Source organism: Neofelis nebulosa, chromosome 6, assembly GCF_028018385.1.
Source record: "Neofelis nebulosa isolate mNeoNeb1 chromosome 6, mNeoNeb1.pri, whole genome shotgun sequence".
Classification (NCBI taxonomy): Eukaryota; Metazoa; Chordata; class Mammalia; order Carnivora; family Felidae; genus Neofelis; species Neofelis nebulosa.
The window spans coordinates 83,209,558-83,235,368 of NC_080787.1; the positions used below are offsets into that span (position 1 = coordinate 83,209,558).

The window sequence follows — 25,811 nt, forward strand, 5'->3', positions numbered from 1 at the left end:
AAATGATTATACCTTTTCGTAGGTGTACACTGTTGAAAGAGTTTCTTGCATTTATAGAGTCATCTTGTATTGTCTAAATAATCTAGACAGTGATACTAAAATTAAACTAAACAGGCAGATTTGGGGGCTGGTCTAAAACTATAGCATGGGTAGAGAATGTAATTCCTATTTTTTGATATCTGTTTATAACAGAATTTTATATTTTAAGTTTCCTGCCTGTACTCATGAATAACATATTTATGCCCCCAAGTTACATGCTCAACACCCATAATCAGCTTCTCTCTCTTTTTTTTAAGTAACAGTAATAAAATTTGTGGATTTGTTTTTTTAAGTGGGTATAGAATAACTAAAACCAAGAGTTTACATCCTATAAAATGCTGTCTTATTTATCAGTTAAACTATTTTTCTTTACTCACCTGAAGTATCTAAAAAAACTCTAAAGACAAAGAAATGTAAAAAATTATTAAGATTTCATATGAGTAACCTCAGTCACAATTTTTCTTTCCTACTATCTCTAAGGCAGTAACACTTTTTAAAAATTTTTTTAATGTTTATTTATCTTTAAGAAAGAGAGAGACAGAGTGCAAGCGGGGGAGGAGCAGAGAGAGACAGGGAGACACAGAATCTGAAGCAGGCTCCAGGCTCTGAGCTGTCAGCACAGAGCCTGACACGGGTCTTGAACTCACAAACCCTGAGATCATGACCTGAGCTGAAGTCAGACACTTAACTGACTGAGCCACCAAGGGACCCCGGCAGTAACATTTTTTATGTGTAAAAATATAACTATTATCTCAAGGGCAATTTTATAAACTATAAAAGGTACTTACATTGAATTTAATTATGTCGTATATCAAATACCTAGGAACAGCCTGTCCATTTACTCTGTCAATAATCATTTCCTTGAAAGAGAAAAGAAAAGAAGGTAAGTTTCTTCATATTTTAATGGCAATTTCTTTAATTTGATTCAAACATAATGTACACACAGCAAGTACATAAATCATATAATATACAACCTGATGAAACATTAAAGTGAACACACATACCCAGATCAATACACTGTCTGCATTCCAAAACTCCCTGTCATGAATTTATTCTGCACTAAAAGAAAATGATATGACAATATCTCATTATGCTTTTACTATTTGAATTACTATGCTACATTTTGTTTCATGTTTGAATTACTAACCAGCTATTAGAACAAAGGAACTATAAATTTTAATTCTAAATATGAGGAACATTTTTAAAAATAATTTTGTTAAATCATTACTGCTTTAAATTTTGTTACAGGCCAATTATTTAATCATAAAATCTATAAGTAAAATGGTGTCCTTATTATAAATATAATCCTCATGCAAGTCAAATCCCAAATACAAAATCTAACAGCACACCTAAAGGAACTAGAAGCAGAACAGCAAAGAAACCCCAAGGCCAGCAGAAGAAGAGAAATAATAATGATTATAATCATAACAGAAATTATTATATGTTATATTAACATTTAAAAATAACATTAATATATTTATTAATATATTAATATATGTTAATAATAATTAACATATAATATAACATTATATTAAATGTTATAATCATAACAGAAATAATACAAAATCTAAAAAAACAGTAGAACAGATCAATGAAACTAAGAGCTAGTTTTTTGAAAAAATAAACAAAATTGATAAACCCCTCACTAGACTTCTCAAAAAGAAAAGAGAAAGAACCCAAACAGATAAAATCACGAATGAAATTGGACTTATCACAACCAACCCCTCAGAAAGACAAACAATTATTAGAGAATACAATGAAAAATTATATGCCAACAAACAGGACAACTGGACCACTGGAAGAAGTGAACAAATTCCTAGACACCCACACACTACCAAAACTCAAATGGGAAGAAATAGAAAATTTGAACAGACTCATAACTAGTGAAGAAATTGAATCAGTTATCAAAAATCTTCCAACAAAAAAAGAGACCTGGGCCTGCTGGCTTCCCAGGGGAATTCTACCAGACATTTAAAGAAGAGTTAATACCTATCCTTCTCAACCTGTTCCAAAAACTAGAAATGGAAGGAAAGCTTCTGGACTCATTCTATGAAGCCAGCATTACTTTGATTCCCAAACCAGACAGAGACCCCACAAAATAGGAGAACTACAGGCCAATATCTTGATGAACATGGATGCAAAAATTCCTAACAAGATACTAGCAAATCGAATTCAACAGCATATAAAAAGAATTATTCAGGGGCGCCAGTCGGTTAAGCGTCCGACTTCAGCCAGGTCACGATCTCGCGGTCTGGGAGTTCGAGCCCCGCGTCAGGCTCTGGGCTGATGGCTCGGAGCCTGGAGCCTGTTTCCGATTCTGTGTCTCCCTCTCTCTCTGCCCCTCCCCCGTTCATGCTCTGTCTCTCTCTGTCCCAAAAATAAAAATAAAAAAACGTTGAAAAAAAAAATTTTTTTTAAAAAAAAGAATTATTCACCATGATCAAGTGGGATTCATTCCTGGGCTGTAGGGCTGGTTCAATATTCACAAATCAATCAATGTGATACATCACATTAATAAAAGAAAGGGTAAGAACCATATGATCCTGTCAATAGATGCAGAATAAGCAGTTGATAAAATACAACATCCTTTCTTAATAAAAACCCTCAAAAAAGTCAGGATAGAAGGAACATACTTAAACATCATAAAAGCCATATATGAAAAGCCCACAGCTAGTATCATCCTCAATGGGGAAAAACTGAGAACATGACAGGGATGCCCACTCTCACCACTGTAGTTTAACATAGTGTTGGAAGTCCTAGCCTCAGCAAATAACAAAATGAAATAAAAAGCATCATATTTGGCAAAGAAGAAGTCAAACTTTCACTTTTCGCAGACATGATACTATATACACGGAAAACCCGACAGACTCCATCAAAATACTGCTAGAACTGATACATGAATTCAACAAAGTCACAGGATACAAAATCAATGTACAAAAATCGGTTGCATTTCTATACACCCATAATGAAGCAACAGAAAGAGAAATCCAGAAATTGATCCCATTTACAATTGCACCAAGAACCATAAAATACCAAGGAATAAACCTAACCAAAGATATAAAAGATCTGTATGCTGAAAACCACAGAAAACTTATGAAGGAAATTGAAGAAGACACAAAGAAATGGAAAAATATTCCATGTTCATGGATTGGAAGAATAAATACTGTTAAATTTTCAATACTACCCAAAGCAATCTACACATTCAACGAAATCCCAATCAAAATTACACCGGCATTCTTCTCAAAGCTAGAACAACAGTCCTAAAATTTTATAGAACCACAAATGACCCCAAATAGCCAAAGTAATGTTGAAAAAGAAAACCAAAGCAAGATGCATCACAATCCCAGACTTTAACCTCTACTACAAAGCTGTAATCATGAAGACAGTATGGTATTGGCACAAAAACAGACACATAGACCAATGGAATAGAATAGAGACCCCAGAGGGGCGCCTGGGTGGCTGAGTCACTTAAGCGTCCGACTTCGGCTCAGGTCATGATCTCGTAGTTCGTGGGTTTGAGCCCATGTCGGGCTCTGTGCAGACAGCTCAGAGCCTGGAACCTGCTTCGGATTCTGTGTCTCCTTTCTCTGTTCCTCCCCTGCTTGCGCTCTGTCTTTCTCTCTCTCAAAAATAAAGATTAAAAAAAGAAGAAGAAGAAGAAGAAGAAGAAGAAGAAGAAGAAGAAGAAGAAGAAGAAGAAGACGACGACGACGACGGAGACCCCAGACCCCAGAATTGGACCCACAAATGTATGGCAAACCAACCTTTCAAAGCAGGAAAAGTATCCAATGGAAAAAAGAGTCTTTTTAACAAATGGTGCTGGGAGAACTGGACAGCAACATGCGAAAGAATGAAACTAGACCACTTTCTTACACCATACACAAAAAGAAACTCAAAATTGATGAAAGACCTAAATGTGAGACGGGAAACCATCAAAACCCTAGAGGAGAAAACAGGCAACAACCTCTTTGACCTCAGCCGCAACAATTTCTTGCTCCAAAGGCAAGGGAATTAAAAGCAAAAATGAATATTGGGACCTCATCAAGATAAAAATCTTCTGCACTGCAAAGGAAACAATCAACAAAACTAAAAGGCAACTGACAGAATGGGAAAAGATACTTGCAAACGACATATCGGATAAAGGGTTAATATCCAAAATCTATAAAGAACTTAACCAAACTCAACACCCAAAAAACAAATAATCCACTGAAGAAATGGGCAGAAGACATGAATAGACACTTTTCCAAAGAAGACATCCAGATGGCCAACAGACACATGAAAAGATGCTCCATGCCACTCGTCATCAGGGAAATACAAATCAAAACCACACTGAGATACCACCTCACACCAGTCAGAGCAGCTTAAATTAACAACTCGGGAAATAACAGATGCTGGCAATGATGTGGAGAAACGGGAACCCTCTTGCACTGTTGGTAAAAATGCAAACTGGTGCAGCCGCTCTGGAAAACAGTGCAGAGGTTCCTCAAAAAACTAAAAATACAACTACCTTATGACCCAGCAATAGTAGTACTCAGAATTTATCCAAAGGATACAAGAGTGCTGATTCATAAGGGCACATGCACTCCAATGTTTAGAGCAGTGCTTTCAACAACAGCCAAATTATGGAAAGAGCCTAAATGTCCATCAACTGATGAATGGATAAAAAAGATGTGGTTTATATATACAATGGAATACTACTTGGCAATGAGAAAGAATGAAATCCTACCACTTGCAACAACGTGGATGAAACTGAAGGGTATTATGCTGAGTTAAATAAGTCAATCAGAAAAAGACAGATACCATACATTTTCACTCATATGTGGAACTTGAGAAACTTAACAGAAGACCATGGGGGAAGGAAAGGGGAAAAATAATTTCAAACAGAGAGTGAGGCAAACCATAAGAGACTCTTAAATACAGAGAACAAACTGAGATCTGATGTGGGGAGCAGGGGAAAGGGGGAAATGGGTGATGCGCATTGAGGAGGGCACTTGTGCGATGAGCACTGGGTGTTGTATGTAAGCAATGAACCACAGGAATCTACCCCAAAACCAAAAGGACACTGTATACACGGTATGTTAGCAAACTTGACAATAAATTATATTTTAAAAAATAATAGTAATAATTTTGTTAAATCATTATTGCTTTAAATTTTGTTACAGGCCAATTATTTTAATCATAAAATCTATAGGTATAAATTATGTCCTTATTAGAAATATAATCCCCATGTAACCCATATGGTCTTTCTTGGTCCCATGTCCCTCTACTATGATCAAAGGGAACAGGACAAGAGAATATATTACATATCATAGCCATTAAGTGGAAAAAACTTCAATTATGCACTTGGACACAAAAGAGATAAAGGACATTAAACAATAATTACAGAGAGACACTGGGGTGGTTCAATTGGTTACGCGGCCAACTCATGGTCATGATCTCATGGTTCATGACTTTGAGCCTTGCACCGGGCTCTGCACTGACAGTGTGGTGCCTGTTTGGGATTCTCTCTCTCTCTCCCTCTCTTTCTGCCCCTACCCTGCTTGTGCGCTCGCACGTGCTCTCTCTCTCTCTCTCAAAATGAAAAAATAAAACTTTAAAAAAAATTTTTTTAAATTAAAAAGATGATTACAGGTACATAATGGACTGTTTTATAAAATTTTAATTCTCAAAAATATTCCAAAAATTCTTTCTTTCCTCATATTCTTCCTAAAAAACTAAGCAGGGTTTTTTTGTTTTTATGATCTAATTTCACGACAGAAAATCCACAAACAACCATCTAAAATTACAAAGAACACAATGATTTAGGACAAATATACTTTAAGAAACTATTACTAATTAATCTCTTTCCCAAATATGTATTTGTTAACCTACAGGTATTTATTTATGGTTATTATCTTGAACCCAACCCACGGCATAAATTAAATCACTTCGTTATCTTAAACTGTTTACTAAAATATTTTTACTTAAATATTTGTATCTGAGAATTTTATGAGCCATCAAGATGGCACCAAAAACAGGATTATTATTTTCAAAATTATTTTCAATATAAGGTTGGAAATTAAGTGAACTTCCAGGTTTAGATAGCAGACATCACAGCATTTCTCTCCCAAATTACCTGATGAAATGAGCAAAAGCATATCTTCCTTTGGACATTAAAAATAGCAAAACGGAAAATTTATTATCAGCAAACAAAACAAGTAAAAGGAAATATACAAGTAAGCATTAAAACACTGAAAACTACTAAGACTCTGGTAAAGCAAAAAGGCACACCAGGGTTCAGCTCCAAGCTCGCCAAATCCCCAGAAGCTCTACTTGTAAAATGATAAATTCTTGATAATTGTCACTTCTACTCAAATACAGATAGAAACGAACTCAGTAGTTATTCTTGTCTTCCTTCTTCTCTCTTCTGATAGAAGTAATAAAAATAGCACAATACTCTTTCTGCCTGAAGAAAGACTCCTGGACTCCATAATAAATTAAAGAAATAACCTGAGCATTACTGGAATAATATATGATTCCCAATTAGCTAAAGACAACATTCACTGAAAGCTTTCTAAAAAGACCAGAACTCAAGGATTCTAACAAAAGACCCAATACCTAGGCTGAGTTATTCCCAAATGGCCTCCCCACCACAATGTCCCCCTTCCCTACAGCTGCCACCATTGCCCTAGGCTACAGAAAAGTAGGTAAATATAAAATACCTAAGCTTAAAACTTTGGTTAAGAAAAGTGGAACCCTTGGGCACTGTTGTTGAGACTGTAAAATGGTGGAAGCACCTGTACAGTGGCAGTTCTATGGCACTATGGCAGTTCTGTCAAAAAATTAAAAATAGCACTTCCATATAATCCAGGAATCCCACTTCCGAGTTTATAGCCCAAGAACTGAAAGCAGGGTTTTGAAGAGGTATTTGTACACCCATGTTTATAACATCATTATTCCAATAGCTAACTGGTGGGAGCAACCCAAATATCCATCAACAGATATGTGGATAAATAAATGTGGTATACAGATATGGCAGAATGATATTCAGCTTTGAAAAAAAGGAAATCTATCCCATGCTGCAACATGAATAAACCTTGAGGATATCATGCTGTGTAAAATAAGCCAAAAACAAAGACAAATCCTATATGATTTTCACTTATATGAGGTATCGAAAGTAGTTAAAATCACAGAAATAGAAAGTAGAATGATGGTTGTCACAGACTACAAGTAATGGGGAGCTGTTTAATGGGTACAGAGTTTCACTTTTACAAGATAATGTTCTGGAGGGCTGTTGCACAAAACTGTCCACACAGTTAACACGATTGGGCTTGTATCCTTAAAAATGGTTAAGATAGTAAATTTCATGTTATGTGGCTTTTACCACAACTATAAATTTAAAAAAAAAATTTTAATAAAACCCAGTTAAGAAGGGAAAACAAATTTCCTCTTCTAATCAAACTGGAGAATCAGGAACTAGATTTACCATCTTGCCTGAAAAAACCAAGTAGTCAAAATATAGGCAGCAATACCAAGGCACTGGACATCTAACAACAAAGGACAGTAATCTGTAGGACACAATAAATAAACTATGTGAGCCCTTACAATTGTCCCAGTTAATTGCCAAAGGGGTTTCCAGGGCTTCAAAGCAGGCAGGGGGATTCCAGGTAAAGCTCAGCAGCCTCCCTGAGTTAAAAAAGAAAACAAAGCAAAAAAACCAGAACACGTTGTCCAGGGAGACCAACAGGACTAGAGTTCTCAGGGCAGAGTATAACAGAGACAGACAGAGAGAAAAAGACAGAGACAGAGACAGATGCAAAGAAAGAACTACAGATATCCTGACACAGACTTCCATGAATGTTCAACAGAGCATGAATATGAGGAAACTACTCAAGGCTGGGAAAAGAACCACTAAAAAGACTTGGAGGGAACCATACAAGCACTGAGATAAAATGGGGAATAATGCCTGCTGCTAAAAGCCCGATTAATTCACAGGGCCCTGAGGACTCAGAGAAGCATCTTGTCTCAATAGTAAAGAATAACTATCCCTACACCAAACTCTGCTTTAGTCCACCTAACAAATCTTAAAAGCAAGACTCGAAAAGTATAAACCAGTTCCAAGTAAATTACGTGCATCCCAGAACAATGCTCAAAATATATAGGAATACAAACATATCAAGCCTCCAACAAGGTAAAATTTTAAATGTCCGGCATCTAGTCAAAAATTGAACAGGTATGCAAGGAGGAAAAAATGTATATATATATATACACACAACCCATCAGGAGGAGAAAAACCAATCAAAAATAAGCCCAAAACTGACAAACATGTCAGAATCAGCAAGCAAGAAAATTAAGACAATTATAATAGTATTCCATATATTCCAAAAGTTAAGCAGAGATATAGAAGACATTAAAAAGACTCAAAATGAATTTTCAGAGGTGAAAACTACAGTGCCTGAAGTGAAAAATACTATGAATACAACGAATAGCAATTTAGACACTGCAGAAAAAAAGATTAGTAAACTTGAAGACACAGCAAGAGAAACTATCCAAAATAAAACAGAAAAAAGTTTGTTTTTTAATGAAAAGAGCATTGATAACAAAATCTTCAAACAGGTGAAGGATAGAAATAGTGGTAAAAAAATGTTCTACTTTTAATGAAAATTGTAAACCCATAGATAAAGGATGCTCAACAAACCTAAACGTGAAAAAAAAACTGAAGAAAACTACAACAGGGGTGCCTGGGTGGCTCAGTCAGTTAAGTGTCTGACTTAGGCTCAGGTCATGATCTCACAGCTCATGAGTTCAAGCCCCACGTCAGGCTCTGTGCTGACAGAGCAGAGCCTGGAGCCCACTTCAGATTCTGTGTCTCCCTCTCTCCCTCTGCCTTTCCCTCTCTCCCTCTCAAAACATTAAAAAAAAAAAACCACAAAACTAGAAAATACATCAATTTCATATTGCTCAAGAATCTGTTAGAAATTGCTCCATTGTCTTTTGGTATTAAGTATTGCAGTGGAGAAACTTAGACCTTAAATCCTTCAATTGTGGGCCCCACCAAAAAATAAACAAAACAAAACAAAACACCTGCATGTTTTACTTTCCTATCCTCTGTACTTTTCTGTATTCCATTCCTTTTTACTGAAGATCCCAGGTATCCACCCTTCTACCTATCCATCCAATATTTCCTGAGCCGAAACTACGTATTAGACATAGCTCTAAGTGCTGGAGAAATTAAGCATACAGTCCCTACCTTCAGAGGAGAGTCCCAGAAAGAGAAGAGAATAGTTAAGTAGCTGGGTCGAATGAAGAGTTACAGCTTTAATGATAGATGGCCATATAGAGTGGCCATGTAGCTTATTGTCTATATCAGAATATTTCTGATATATTGCTAACTATACCAAGACAACAGACATAAACCTACACTCTTTCAGCCAAATAAGGAAAGGAATACCAAATACATAGGGAATAATAATGAGGAGTAGTTATTTCCACCTGAAGAGTAAGAGAAAGGTATGCTAAGACACTTGGGACCCATGAGTTGAACCCTGAAGGACACAGTGGTCATTTCCTAGCAGGACAGTGGATGAGCCAAACTGTATTACAAAGGCATGGAAATGATGGTTTTGAAGCAAATTGTCCAAAGCTCAGTATAGATGGAGGTTATGTTTCAAGGGTTCACAATCAAAGACAATGGCAAAGACACAGGCATGGCCCAGATATAAAGAATATTATGTTTAGCAGTTTGGGTTTCATGCCATGGGCAATGGGGAACCATTGAAGGGTTTTAATGAGAGGAAATAATTAACTGTTCTCTGGAAACCTGTAGACCTCCAAAACTCATCTCAAAGATAACCCATTCCTTGAAATCCACTCAACTAAGGCCACCTAGGTGACGAAATGTTCTGGAATTAGCAGTAATGGTGGCATAATCTTGTGAATATACTAAAGACTACTAAATTATACAGCTTAAAAGGGTGAATTTCATAGTTTGTGAATTATATTTCAAGTTTTAAAAAAAAACTAAATTTTCTTAAATCCTAAGATCAGTTCCTCAGAATGAAGGAAAATGATGGAACGAACCCCAGATACACAGCATACATTAAATGTCAGCTATATACATTTAATTATACATATTCTGTAAATATAGGCACAACAAAATGACTAAAAGAAGATGCAACAAAATGTTAAAATGTAACCTCTTCTTGACAGTTGAATTTTTTCTACTTTATGATATACAGACTTTCTAAAATTCTAACAATGAGTATGCATATTCCTTTATAAAACATTAACAGTTGAACAGACATGCCATTTTTCCAAGATTCTTGCTATTAACTTTGGTGATTAACTGCTACATTCTCCTCTTAGCCTCAGTATAAAATTAACTGAATTTCACTGATTGTTTCAAATGAATTAATGCCATACTTCTAAACTCCTATTTTCTGCATTTTGTGGGTCAAAGAACATAATTTAGAGAGCAAAACAAAAGCTTCAATGCTCACATATGACAGCCAGACAATTAGGTAGTTTGAGTTATTCTTGGATTTGGAATTTTACAAAAACAATTTGCAAATGAAAATGTAGAAGAAACAGGAAACTACAGAGGACTGTTTTAATTAACTAACTGGAAAAACAGATATGGCAACTATAATTCTGGTCCAAGTAAATTGACATCATGAATCATAATGCTATTTTAAAACTTCACAAGAGTCTATTATGCAGTTTTCATTTGTCCAAGTTCGGGGTGAAAATAAATAGTATTGCTCAGTTAAATCTGCAGATGGTTAAACATCTAATTTTTAAGCATTATTTCCTACCTGGAATGCCCTCAGCCCATGTCCAACAAAAATCTCTTTCTAAAGAAATCTTTCCATATCAAATGCCAATTCCTCTATAAAACATCCTTCATTCCAAACTAACTAGATATAATTTATTTCTCCTCCAAACCACCACAGGACTTCTGTAAAATACCAGTCAAGTTATTGTTTTATTTGAAGGTCTCCCCTGTCACTACCAATTTTTCTCCACCCCTACCCAGTGCAATGAAATCTCTCAAGGGCGAGGCCTTCTTTTCAACCCTCTGCACTCGGCACAGCAACTTGAACATGGAAGGCATTTAAAAACATCAGTTCAACAACAAACTATGCTAAACTATGAAATGCTGTAACTTAAAAGTCTTTTTCTTCCTTTTATTTTATTAATTATAATGCTAAAAAACTCTATTGTAAATGAGAGTAACACAAACAAAACTATTCTTGCTGTTCCCTTGAACTAACTACCAGAGCTGTCACACTGGCTGTGCAGGTTACAAACGGCAAAACTCCAGGGGTACCAGTCATACCATGTGTGTGTACGCATTGCACACACATGCATGTACATATGTTACAAATGTTTGCATATATATACACATGTGTCATTTTATTACAAAATGGCATTTACTGCACACTGTCACAGGAATGAGAATTTACTAGCAGTCCCCCAGAGTAGACAGTATAGATATCTCTTTGTTTTGTGACTCTATTTACTCTGCTCAGTCTCTGCTACTCCATCCAACTATGCTACCCTCATTCTGCCTTTAGTACCTGCTCATAGTCATCCTCTCAACCTGGACTCCTACCATCACTCATTAGGAACCACCTAATACATTCCTTGATCTCACTTCCACTGCTCTTCTTCACACGACCTCAACCTCTCACCCTCCACGATCACATCCCGAACCTTCTCATCACCCCAAACTATACCTCAGAAGTGACTAATTCAGGGGCGCCTGGGTGGCTTAGTCGGTTAAGCATACAACTTCAGCTCAGGTCATGGTCCCGCAGCTTGTGAGTTTGAGCCCTGCGTTGGGCTCTGTGCTGACAGCTCAGAGCCTGGGTCCTACTTTGAATTCTGTGTCTCCCTCTCTCTGCCCCTCCCACACTCACACTGTCTCTCTCCCTCTCCCTCTCTCTCTCTCTCAAAAATAAAAATTAAAAAAATAAAAAAAAAGAAGTGACTAGTTCAAACATCCTATTCTCCCATCACAGTCTTCCATCTTCTGGTTTGCACACTCAAATGACTAGCTGGTAAATAAAAACAAACAGCATAGGATGGGGGCCACAAGCATTCAGGTCACTTGGAAAGTGGGATTCCCTCTGTTAAACAAATATATATTTTATGCATGTGATTTTCATCAGGATCATTCTATCACTGAGAATTTAAGTAAACATTCACAAGCCACTCCCTATCATCCCAATAGTGGATAAAAACCAGAAAGAGGAGCAAATTTCATCTTGATTAAGACAAAAAAAAAAAAGCATTCTCGTACAAATTCCAAAGAATTATTAGCCACACATAATTCAACCTGGCTCACAAAAAAGATGCAACATTGAAGAAAGTTTGGAAATTTTCTACACGGAAATAGCATCCCTATAGAAAGGGAGACCTGAATGAAGTTGCAGGAAGTTTTATAAGAAAGATGTAGAGTCCCTTTTTCCTCCAAAGAAAGACAGTGAAGGTGTGGCCAAGAGATAAACCATATAACCAAAAACAGCTGAGAAAGATGAATGGTCTTAAGACAAGCCTACCAGAGATTACTCTGCAGGAAAAAGTATAAGCTCATTGTTGTATAGATTTGCACATGAAGTACAGCCTAACTTCTTAATCAAATAGCGTATTCACCCAAAAGCTAAAGAGAGCAAAATCTAAGCGGCAAACTTCAGAATGACCAGGAGATTGGGTACACCTGGACTGCCAAACATTAAACTGTATGCTAAAGTCAGAGTATTAAAATCAACCTAAAACTACCACTGAAAGACCAAAATATTAATGGAATGAAAAAACAAATCAAGAAAGAAACAATGATATATAAAGGAATCCACTATACAATAAAAATAATATATCCAATTAAAAACGAAAAACAGGGGCGCCTGGGTGGCTCAGTCGGTTAAGCGTCCGACTTCGGCTCAGGTCATGATCTCGCGGTCCGTGAGTTCGAGCCCCGCGTCGGGCTCTGTGCTGACTGCTCAGAGCCTGGAGCCTGTTTCAGATTCTGTGTCTCCCTCTCTCTCTGACCCTCCCCCACTCATGCTCTGTCTCTCTCTGTCTCAAAAAAATAAATAAACGTTAAAAAAAAAAATTTTTTTTTAAAAACCAAAAAACACAACAATAACAAAAAGGGAAAAACAGATTCACTGAATGGTGTTGAGACAACAGTTTAGACATTTGGAAATAAATAAAATCATACCCTTATCTTATTCCTTCTTTCAAAATGTATTTCAGACATTTCAGATATTCAAATGTATTTAAATATACAAATAATACCATAGAAATACAGGAAGGAAATACTGGTGGGCATTATAACAACTGTAAAGTAAAAATATGAATAGGAAGGAAAATGAGTAAAAATTTCTTAAAATGACACAAAAGTCAAATATTAATTACTAAGATGTTTCGGGTGCCTGGGTGGCTCAGTTGGTTTAGCGTCTGTCTCTTGATTTTAGCTCAGGTCACGATCTCACAGTGGTGGGATCAAGCCCCGTGTCAGGCTCTGCTCTGACAGAGCAGAGAGCATGCTTGGGGTTCTCTCTCCCCTCCCTCTCTCTCTCTCTCCTAAAATAAATAAATATTTTTTAAAAGCCCTATTATAGTAGTTTATAATTTTACCAACATAAATTTACCTATATAAATTCAAACTCGTGCCACAGAAAACACCAAAAAGTAAAATACATTTTTTCCAATATCCATGTCAGAAATACCCTAACGGGCAAAAAACTCTTATAAATCAGTAAGAAAAAGGTGAAAACCCAATAGAAAAACATATAAAGGATCTGAGCCAGCAACTCAAAGAAGAAACACAATAACTCATAAAGAATAAACTGTTAAACCTCATTAACAATTCACATAAATGCAAAAAAGAGGTAAACATTTACTTACTATGTCTCAGATACTGTTATCAGCACTTTATAAACTATCCAACTTAATCTTCACAACAGCACCAAAATCTAAGTACTATTTTTAGCCTCCCTTCACTACAGATGAAGAAACTGAGTAAATTATTTAAATCCCTCATAAAATAACTGATAAAGCCAGTAAGGCACCATCAGTTAAGCGTTAGGGCTCTTAACCACTATGCTATACTGTCCCATAAAATAAAAAAGAAGTCTTTCCCTCATCCAATTAGAAAATATTCAATTTTCATGAAACCCAGCATTTAAGACAACGTACATATCCTTTACAAATGGTTCACAGAACTGTGCATGTGTTTAAACGTTCAGGAAAGAAGGGTACCAGTTACATCTGTCAATATTTATAATTGGCATGCCACAGCATGGGGAACAAGGTATAGCCTACTACCATCCGTTTCTTAGAACCACTACTCCTCCTGCACTCCAAGCGGGAGTGCTGCCATCAAGTGACCAGCCTCCAGTGTCACTCTTCCATGGATACGTAACTCAGGCAGGCCTTTTGAAGTTCTCCCTGGGATTGACATATGGATGTTGGAAGAGAGTTTTCTTTCTGCTTGCACTATAATGCAATTTGCCTCTCATGTAAAAGAGCCTTCATGCAGAATGAGACCAAACAGACAAGTAAAGCAAAGAAAGAGAAAGAACTTGGCCAGTATCCTTTGAGCCCCCAGATCCAGCCAGAAGCAGGCCAACCTGAAACAATGATTTGTGCCAATAGAGTTCTTTCTTTCCTCAGTTACTTTAAGTTGGGCTTCAGTGACTTGCAATCAAAAGTTTCTTAATACACATTATAATCTCACCTCTAAGAATCTTAAGTTATACAACTGCACAAATGTGAAAGGAAAAAGATACAAGGGTATGCATTCAAGTGTCTTACCAAAAAAAAAAAAAAAAAAAAAAAGTCAAAATGCCCACCAAAAGAGGACTGGTTAAATAAATTACAGAAGTGTTTCTTAAACTTGCCTGATTAGAATCACTTGAGCGTTTCCTTTTCTCTTTTTTTTTCTTTTCTTTTTTTTTTTTAACAGTTTATTTATTTTGAGAGAGAGAGAGAGTATAGGAGAGGGGAAGAGAAAGAGGGAGAGAGAGAATCTCAAGCAGGCTCCATTCCATCAGCACAGAGCCTGACACAGGGCTCAATCCCTTGAGCCACGAGACTATGACCTGAGCCAACATCAAGAGTTGGATGCTTAACTGACCAAGCCACCCAGGCGCCTTTCACTTGCATGCTTACTGAAAGTACAGATACTCTGGCCCCTGGGAGAGTCTAATTCATTAGGTTGAGGTTGGGCTATTGAGATGGCTCATATTTTTAAAGAGCATCCCCTACAAAATTTTCACAGTCAAGATACTTTGGATATCCCAAATTATAGTGTTTACATATACAATGGTACATCATTCAGACATTTATGTGAGAAAGGTGTCCAAAACAAATTGCTACATGGGGAAAAAAGACAAATCACAAAAATGCATATAATACTTGGTTCTCTTCACACAAAATATGTAGCTATACCTGTGTATATATATTTAACCAGAGCACTCATTTTTAATCAAAGCAGAGGTTCCAACATTATTCAGAATCTTACTGAGTCCCAACTACCTAAAGGACCTATGTTCTGAGTTGCTATTACTAATAAAAATGTTATATACCAAACAAGCAGACATAAGACAACACTGTGGCAAAGAGAAAAGTCTGGAACAATGTTCATCAAAATGGTAACAGAAGTTACTCCAATGGTAGGTTCAGGTGATTTTTACCAGCTTTTTTCTAATGTTCTATATACTATTTTAATTTTTATTTACAATGAATAAATATTTTCAGAATTGGTTAGAAGAAAGCTGTTTGTATGGAAGAAAGTTAAAATATTTTTAACCAAGTAATTTTATGGATTATTAAATACAGATTTTCTGAAATGGGAAAATTCTTATTAGCTTTCAAACTTCAAACGTTAAAGTACAGTGGTTGCTTTCAAAGGCATGATTCTCTTTAAAGAGCCAAGGGAAATGTGGTATGTTGTATCACTTAATTAAAATTCAATTTTGACATATAAAATAATAAAATTAGTCTTTTTGAACAAGAATTATTTTTTTAATCACAAAGAACAAAAAAAAATAGATTTAATTTTGTTCATTTACTCTCAGACTCAAGACAATGGTCAAGTGAAAACGAAGGTAAGAGATAAATGAAATTTAACATCCTAATAAAAACTAGATTTCTTTCTTTACAGGTCAATTATACCTCAATTAAAAAAAAAACTAAAAAAGAACTAGATTGTAAGTTTCCTATTGGATTAATAAAAATACAATTTGCAAGAGAAAGAAAACAACAATGTTTAATTTAAAAAACAACAAGAACAACAACAACATATGACTTACCCCATCCAAGAGAGTATTTGATAAATGTATACGGAGATCTTTACGAAATGGAAATTCCAGATTTGAAACATGAAACACCGAATTATCTCTATCAATCATAAAAACTTCATTTGTGCCATCGATCAACATCATATACCTGTAAATGAAACATTAAAAAAGTAATATTGGTGCGCCTGGGTGGCTCAGTCATTAAGCGTCTGACTTCAGCTCAGGTCATGATCTCACAGTCCGTGAGTTCAAGCCCCACGTAGGGCTCTGTGCTGACAGCTCAGAGCCTGGAGCCTGCTTCGGATTCTGTGTCTCCCTCTCGCTTTCTGCCCCTCCCCCACTCATGCTCTGTCTCTCTCACTCTCAAAAATGAATAAATGTTAAAAAAACAAAAATTTTTTTAATAAAAAAAAAGTAATATCAACAGTGCAATTCTAGCATAGGGTCGTAAGAAATAACAGTTCTTTTTCCTTAGACTTACAATAGCTGCATAGAATAACGTTCACTAGATCCCCCCACCTCCTGGCCCCAACCTTTATCATTCAGATTAAATTTTTAAAATATTTTTTTCTATAAAAACACCCATTTTTTTTTTTTGAGACAATGTGATGTCAAAGAGCAACCTTATGTCCCATCTTAAGAAAGAATGGTTCTCTAACTTTTATTAGATCTTAAACATCAAAGTTTACAAAACACACATACATCTATATGTAACTACTGCATTTTCTTAGCCCAACAATTCTATGAATTAGTTATTACTCTCTCCACTTTGCACTAGGGAAAAAGAGGAAACAAGTGATTTGTAAATGGCTGGACCTCAAACTATCCAGTGTTCTTCTCCTACACTTCAGTTAGCAAAACAGCTAACCTTTCTCTTTGAATCAAGATTATGATATAGCCAGATATCATCATTTCAGGTACAATTCTCATTCATTTCTATATAATTAAAGTTTTAAATATATTAAACATTAAACAAAATATCTTAAACATTTTCAACATTCCTAAGGATTTTTAATCAGTCCTTATCTTCTTAGAGCCAATCAATTTATGGGGCAATTTCTATACTTCAAAATTCATCATTCCTCAAATGGTCAAGTTACCATCACTGCTCCCCCATCAGTGGATCATCAAGAACGAAACTGTACTTCACACCATATATAAAAATAAAGTCCAAATGGATTCAAGTTGAGAAAACCACAGATGGATAGGCTGTGCTACCAAATGAATATGGCAATATGTGGGATGAAAATGAAGATGATATCCAGGTCCCAAAATCGCCAAAGGAGAAAAAGTTGACAGAAATAAGAAAGAAAGTTAAAAGGCATAAGGCTCAAAAGAACGGAATTTTATTTTACTAAGTTGTTCTTGCTGGCTGTTAATTAAAAGAGTGTAAGAGTAATAGTCTGGATATACTACTGAGAATGAAGAATGCTGACCCACCTGCCCAACCTCCTGCCCAAAAGATATGTCAGAAAAAAGAAGCAACAACTGAAAGATGGAGCTCAATCAAGTTAAGGCCAGCGGGTAGAAGAAACATTAAAGGAAACCTTAAATGAAGAGATGGAAGGTAACATAACAGAGGTTAATATAACAGAGGATAATTTGTTTCCCATAAACAAATATTCTAAAGGGCAAATATACATGTTTAGGAGAGGAGAGGAGAAATGGAAGAGCTGATTAAGGTAAAAGAAGTGTGTAACAAACAGGTTGAAGAGCAGCAAGGATGATGAAAAAAGCTTACATTTGGAGACTAAATTGGAAGCATGCTGTTACTAGTGTTTTCAAAATAATTAGTCCCAGCAGGCCCCTGGAGAGAAGGTGGAGAGCTCAGGCCCTCGCTACATATTGAAACAGCTGTAGCCCTAGCAGGTATGGGTTGTGGACAGTCAGGTTACACTAGGAAAAATAAAATCAGCCTCAGTCTGGAATGACTCTGAGAGGCTCCTAAACCAACTACCAGGCCAGCAGGGTGGCAGACAACAGAAATACTTTGTTCCCAAAGCACTCCTGCACATGCTTTTCAAAAGCAGCAATTCCTGGTTGATAGGGAAAATCTAGATTCCTTGGAAGAAGTCAGCCTTGCCCTGGATTATGTTTCAAAGAAAATTTACATCACCATAAGGAAAGGTCAAATAAAAAGCAACTGTGATATCTTCTGCAAAAATGGTACTGAAGATATAATCCATCACGTTGTTCAAGGACTTAGGCCAGCACTTTGCAAAGCTTAATATTTGCTTTAAAATGTATTTCGTGGCAAAATGAATTAATGAAACAATATATCTTTCTCCTAGAAAGTCAAGATATTAGGATGTCAAGGTGTTAGGAATACATAGTTATGAGAAAACATAAAAAGTCTCCTTATTAAAAAAAAGAAAAAACAGAAGTCCCTTTATTCCAATAAAAAGGAAAAAAAGGCATCCAAAATGGTAAGGAAGAAGTGAAACTTTCACTATTTACAGATTACCTGATATTTAGAAAACCCTAAAGATTCCACCAAAAAACTACTAGAACTGATTAGTGAATTAAGTAAAGTCACAGACTACAAAAACCAACGTACCAAAATCTGTTGCATTTCTATACACTAATAGGGAAGCAACAGAAAGAGAAATTAAGAAAGCAATCCTGTTTACAATTGCACCAAAAATAATAAAATATCTAGGAATAAACTTAACCAAGGAGATGAAAGACTTGTACTCTGTAAACTATAAAACACTGATGAAAGAAATCAAAGTTGACACAAATAAACAGATATTCCATGCTTATGGACTGGAAGAAAAAATATTGTTAAAATGTCCATACTACCTAAAGCAATCTACAGATGTAATCCAATCCCCATTAAAATACCAATAGCATTTTTCACAAAACTAGAACAAATAATCCTAAAATGTTTGTGGAACCACAAGAGACCTCAAATAGTGAAAACAATCTTGACAAAGAAAAAACAAAGCTAGATGTATCACAATTCCAGACTTTGAGTCATAGTACAAAGCTGGGGTATTTAAAACAGTATGGTACTGGCACAAAAAAAAAAAAAGACACACATAAATCAATGGAACAGACAGAAAGCTGAGAAACAAACCCATGAATATATGTTCAATTCATCTTCAACAAAAGAGTTAAGATAATGTGATGGGAAACAGTCTCTTCAACAAATGGTATGGGGAAAACTGGACAGCTACATGACAAAGAATGAAACTGGGCCATTTTCTTACACCATACACAAAAATAAATTCAAAATGGGTTAAAAACCTAAATGTGAGACAGGAAACCATCAAAATCCTAGAAGAGAGCACAGACAGCAATTTCTTTGACATTGGCCACAGCAACATTTTTCTAAATAGGTCTCTTTAGACAAGGGAAACAAAAGCAAAATTAACTATTGGAACTACATCAAAATAAAAAGCTTCTGCACAGCGAAGGAAACAATCAACAAAACCAAAAAGGCAATCTTTGGAATGGGAGAAGATATTTGCAAATGACATATCTGATAAAGGGTTAATATCCAAAATCTATAAAGAACTTATACAACTCAAAATCTAAACACACACACACACACACACACACACACACACACACACACACACACACAAATAATCCAACTAAAAAATGGGCAGAAGACTTGAACAGACACTTCTCCAAAGAAGACATACAGATCACCAACAGACACATGAAAAGATGCTCAACATCACTCATCATCTGGGAAATACAAATCAAACTACCATGAACTATCACCTCACACCTGTCAGAATGACTAAAATCAAAAACACAAGAAAGAAGTGTTGGTGAGGATGTAGAAAAAGGAACCCCCTTGCACTGTTGGTAGGAATGCAACAATGCAGCCAGTATGGAAAACTGTATGGAGTTTCCTCAAAAAAAAATCAAAAACAGAATTACTCAATAATCCAGCAATTGCACTACTGTGGATTTACCCTAGGAATATGAAAATACTAATCCACTGCACCCCGTTGTTTATTGCAGCACTATTTACAATAGCCAAATTATGGAGGCAGCCCAAGAGTCCATTGATACATGAATGGATAAAGATGTGGTATACACATACAATGGAATATTACTCAGCCATAAAAAAGAATGAAATCTTGCCATCTGCAACAACATGAATGGAGGCAGAAAGTATATACTGCTAAAACAACATAAGTCAGTCAGAGAAAGACAAATATCATGATTTCACTTATATGTGGAATTTAAGAAACAAACAAAGAGAAACCAAGAAGCAGACTCTTAACTATAGAGAATAAGTTGATGGTTACCAGAAGAGAGGAGGGAAGGGGGATGAATGGAATAGGTAAAGGGGATTAAAGAGTACACTTATCATGATGAGCACTGGGTGATGAATAGAATTGTAGAAGCACTATATTGTACACCTGAAACTAATATAACACTTTATGTTAACTATACTGGAATCAAAATTAGAAACTTAAAAAAAAAAAAAAGAGTCTGTTTATCTTATTTATCCCATTATCCTTAAAACTTAATCCTGATATCTGTTAGTATTCAGCAGAATTAGTGGTCTACAGTCACAATTTGAGAATGGCTAAATTATGCTAATAAATTTTAAAATTCACAAAAAAGAGGTGGTTTTCCTCTTCTGTTCATATGATGACAAAAATTACATTTCCCTTTTCACTGGCTGCTCAGAAGCTCAGAATTAAATATAATGTTGAAATAGAATAAATATTCAATCCCAGGGTGCTGGCATATTTTTTCCCTGTCATAATTATTTTCTATTCATCCATACTTTAACACATATATATAAGAGATATATAGATATAGATATCTTACTACCAGACCTTTCTACTTCAAGTAGAATATTAAAAGAAAATACCGTCTATGTACACTTATTGTAAATAGATTTAAAAGATCAAGGAAAAAGGCTTTAGAAGATAGAATTCAATATAAAGGATTGTTCATGGGAAACAAGCTTGCATCTGCAGAGAGATACCAGAGAAATTATTTAGCAGTTGGTATTCAGGGATTCTTCTGCACATATAAATTTTCAGGCTTTGGAACAAAAGTTTCTGGGGTATGATTTTTTTGGTTTGAATTCCAGTCATTCCAAATCATGTGTTCTTTTGTTATGTGATATCTATGAAAAATAAGGAGCTTGTTCATGTTAGGGAGGAAAGATAAAGAATATAAAAATATTCCACATGACTCCAAAGTCTCTGAAAGCAGCCAGATTCTTTAATAATAATAATAAAAAAATTTAAAAAAAAAAGCCATTATCCCATATACTGTTATATGCTGGCAAGACACTAAACAAATAACCCAAGCATAGTTAAGTGTTGAAAAGGTAAAGTACACAGCACTACAGAAGCATACAAAAGGTGGGACCTGTCAGAGCATGGGGGTGGGGAAATACATCCCAGAGGGATTCTCATGGAGCTGATCACAGCACGTTATCATCACTTACTGAGCAATGACCATGCACAGAGCAAGGAGCAATGTTCAGAGTGCTTGACATTAACACATTTAAGCCTTACAGCAATCCTACCATGTAGGTAAAATTATTATCCCCATTTTCCAGATGAGGAAGCTGAAACACATATTAAGTAACTTGCTCAAAGTCATAAAGCCGGCCAAAAAGCAAAGCTGATATTAAAACCTAGACAATAGCCTGTCTCTACAACCTCTATAGTGTACTGCCTCTGGCATGCATTATGCAGGAGTTAGCCAAGCAACTATGGAATGGGAGGGTAAAGGAAAGGGAGGTAGGAGTGCTGACAGAGTTTGGCACACAGTCTACCAGGTGCAATATCTTTGAGACAAAAACGAATTTGCATGTTCTGGCAATTAAAAAAATTTCAGAATACTAAGCATAAAGAGAAAAAGAGGAAATGGCATGGCTTGAGGCTAGAGAAGTAGTTCCAAACTTAGGAATTAATGAAAATCTTTTTTTCACTTTATTACTAGAAAATGGAAAATCCCTTCTAGGAGACAAACAGAAACTATATGGGTAATTCAAACACAGGAGATTTAATAGAGGAAACTGGTTATATAGATATTGAAATGCTGAAAAGGTAAAAGGGGAAGGCTAAGGGAATCAAGAGATTAGTAACTGCAGGAAGCACTACCACCAAAGGGCTGGGGGAACAAAATGAAAGAAGTGCATCATGAGAAGCTAGGAACCTGGAGGAAGGGCAGTATGAGGCTATGCCTGAAAGAGGGTGAGGAGGTCCATGGAGCTAGGTGTTCAAACCTCGAAGGAGTAGGCACCACATAGCTGATACCTTGGCCTCTAAGGAGAAGAGCCCTGCAGCTCAAGTTTGAAACTGTATGGAAGAGGCACAGAAAAGAGGCTGCTCAAACTGCTAAGGGGACACAGCCCAGTGGGTGAGGAAGAGATGCCAAGTGGCACTCCATCTATCTAGAATGTACCACCCAGAAGCTGGTACCTGTGAGAGGGAGCAGCAGGGCTGGTACTGGGAGTATCAAAAGAAGCTGGAGAATGAAGTGATAGTTATGTTTGGCTGCTGGAGGTACAAAGAAACTAGAAACAAGCAAAGTCCTTTCTCTTATCTCCCAAATTCCTGCCAGGGCTCCCACTGTTAAAATCCAACAAGAAGTGAGCTGGCAAGGGGGTCTGAGAAATGTAGTTTGCAGAGTCCCAGTCTCCCACTATGATTTAAAAGGTGGACTAAAGCTGAAAAATAATAAGTAAATAAAAGGCAGACCACCGAAAGGCTTTTAGCAAAATTACAGCATAATCTGATTTGCATTTTTTAAAGTTCACCCCCACATAATGTGTTGGAACCAATCTGTAGACCAGAGATATTATGAAGCTTCTATTGTATACCAAGTGGGACTACAGTAGCAAGGATTACTCAGAGGTAAATGGATAAACTCAAGACATTTAAGAGGCAGATTAACAGGACAATATGCTATGGGTTAGATATGGGAGTGAGGAAATAGGAGAAGTCAAGGATGACTACTTAGCTTCCAGCATGAGTAACTGGGTATACTTTATTTACTGAGCCATGGAGCATTTAAGGAGGCTAACTATTTGATTTAGCTTGGCAGAAGTGACAGATCCCGTTTTAAATATGGATACAGAAATTTTTGTTTTCACACTGAAAACCAAAAGGCCTTTCCTCGCAACCAGGTTAGAAATAGGCTCAGGTTCTAAACTAAACAATCAAATGTTCCCTTCATAAAAATTTTAAGTTCAATGAGTAACAGAGAGGCACAGGAATAGCTCAAAAATTATTCACAGCAACAGCAGAGTCACTGTCAACAAATGCCAATGGTGGCTTCCTCCTCAAAGTGTTCCTGTGTCTGACCTTGCTCAGGTCCTTGATGCCTGCCTGCCCTTGATTCATACCCACTTTCCCAGACTGGTTCTCCTGAGAGCCTTCCAATTTATTCCTTTGCTGAAATTAGCCAAAGTCAGTTTCTACTGCTTACTGTCAATATAATGCTAATGGATATACTGGTTACTTTTTTTTTCTTTTTTTGCCCACTGTATAACAGGTGGATTCACGTACTGTAAATGTGCCTATGATGTAACCTCACTGGTCCCCCAACCTACCCTTAATACCAGGGGTTACATGATCCTAGCTCTTTACATAATAATTTCATATGATGATTCATGCCATCTATTTCCTGTCCTTCAACAGAGACAAGTGTGTAACGTTAAGCCCAGAGTTTACTTTCCCTTTGTATCTTTTCTCTCCTAAGAGTATACAGCCAAACCTCTACTGTTTCTATACCAGCTACATTTCCTCTCGTCTCTATTACCAATAGAATTGCACCCAAGTCCCTGAAACCTAATTCTCAAAGTTCTAAAAGTACACAGAAATAAATTCAGGTATACTAAAGTTTCTTACAAAGAAAATTCAGTTTAGAGACACTTCCCTAGATACAATTATAAACCTTAAGAGCAGGTGACCAGACTCTGCCCCCTACCTACCAACACTTGTCACACCCTGTTCTACAAACAATGCAAAACAGCTAACCTGATAGGCCAAACACCTGCTTTCTTCCTTCCCAATGGGGGGGCTTTGCACACTTTGCCTTTTTCTCTTACTAGCTCACTACTCAGTAAATTTTATCTACTGTAATCACTTTTACAAAGTGCATCCATGTCTCCTTTAACCCAGTTTTTTTTTCCTGTTTCTTTCAACTCCTAAAAAAAAATGTTACATATATTTTACCAAAAACTTTCTCAAATAGAAAGACATTTTCCTCCTTCTTATCTCATTCACTTAGTTCCATTAATGAGCCTAAAAACACTCTGATCAAGGCTAGTGACATATCAATATCAAGCAAAACTGAAAGTCCTAAAAGACTTTCATCCACCTACACAAAATAATCAGTGTCACAGAGTCCCCTTCACAATCTCCATAATACTCTCACTCTCTTCCTTATCCTGTAAAAGCAAATCAGTATTCCCCAATAGAATTTTTAAACTAGTCAAAATAGTGTTTTTTATAAACTTCCTACATTTGTTACAATTATAGTTTGGTTAGTTACCAGTGTTGGAATAGTACCTTCTGTTATTTTTCAAAGCTGACATATAGAGTAAGTAATATAGGTACCTTAGGAATTAAGCAAGCTCTATAGCCTAAGTTAGGAATCCAAACACCATTTAAACTAGAATTCTATGGAAACACAGCCTAAAGTCTACCAAAATAAGTTCAGGAATCTCAGAGAAAGACTTCTGGTAAGTTTAGGAATCACTGTTTGCATTACTTTCACAAAAGGAACAATAATTGATGATAGAACAAGGTAATCCTACACATGAACTTTACTTTTTTTTTTTTTTTTTAACGTTTATTTATTTTTGAGACAGAGAGAGACAGAGCATGAACAGGGGAGGGGCAGAGAGAGAGGGCGACACAGAATCTGAAACAGGCTCCAGGCTCTGAGCTGTCAGCACAGAGCCCGACGTGGGGCTCGAATTCACGGACCGTGAGATCGTGACATGGGCTGAAGTCGGACGCATAACCGACCAAGCCACCCAGGCGCCCCTGAACTTTACTTTTAAACTAATTGCTATTTACCTGTTTATGTGACAAAAATAACATTTCAACCCCCGAAAGAAAAACTATTTAAAAGACAAGTAGAGCTTTCCCTTATTTCATCTTCCAGAAACTCAAAGAATTCACATGAAGGTCATTCTATTTTCACACTAACAGAGAGAACACACACACATATACAGTAATACCACCACCACCACCACCACCACCTGACCTTTTTAAAATTTTTGGATGCTGCTAACAATCACTGAAATGAAAATACAATTCTAACATATTCTCTTCATCAAAAACTACCAAAATTCTCATTCAGCATTATAAAAGATTCCAACCCAACAAGCAATTTGATTTTGATTTACTGATTCTATAAGCACAGAAATCTTCTTCAAAAAGATCAGCTCTTTTTTTAAGACATTAGGGAAAAATTAAGCAAATCTGAGTAAAGTATGGACTTTAGTTAATAAAAAAAGGATTAGCTCTTTTTTAATACTCA

The 25,811-nt window shown here is 36.2% G+C and overlaps 1 protein-coding gene across 1 annotated transcript in view; it reads right to left on the bottom strand.

Annotated features, from left to right (window-relative positions):
- The window catches only part of RNGTT (RNA guanylyltransferase and 5'-phosphatase), a 317,924-nt gene that overhangs the window by 215,106 nt on the left and 77,007 nt on the right, over positions 1–25,811 (bottom strand). Inside the window, exons 9-10 of the mRNA XM_058734685.1 lie at positions 16,338–16,473; positions 828–899 (exon numbers count right to left, since the gene is read on the bottom strand). Coding sequence (XP_058590668.1) covers positions 828–899; positions 16,338–16,473 — 208 coding nt within the window. The remainder of the gene's footprint in view (positions 1–827; positions 900–16,337; positions 16,474–25,811) is intronic.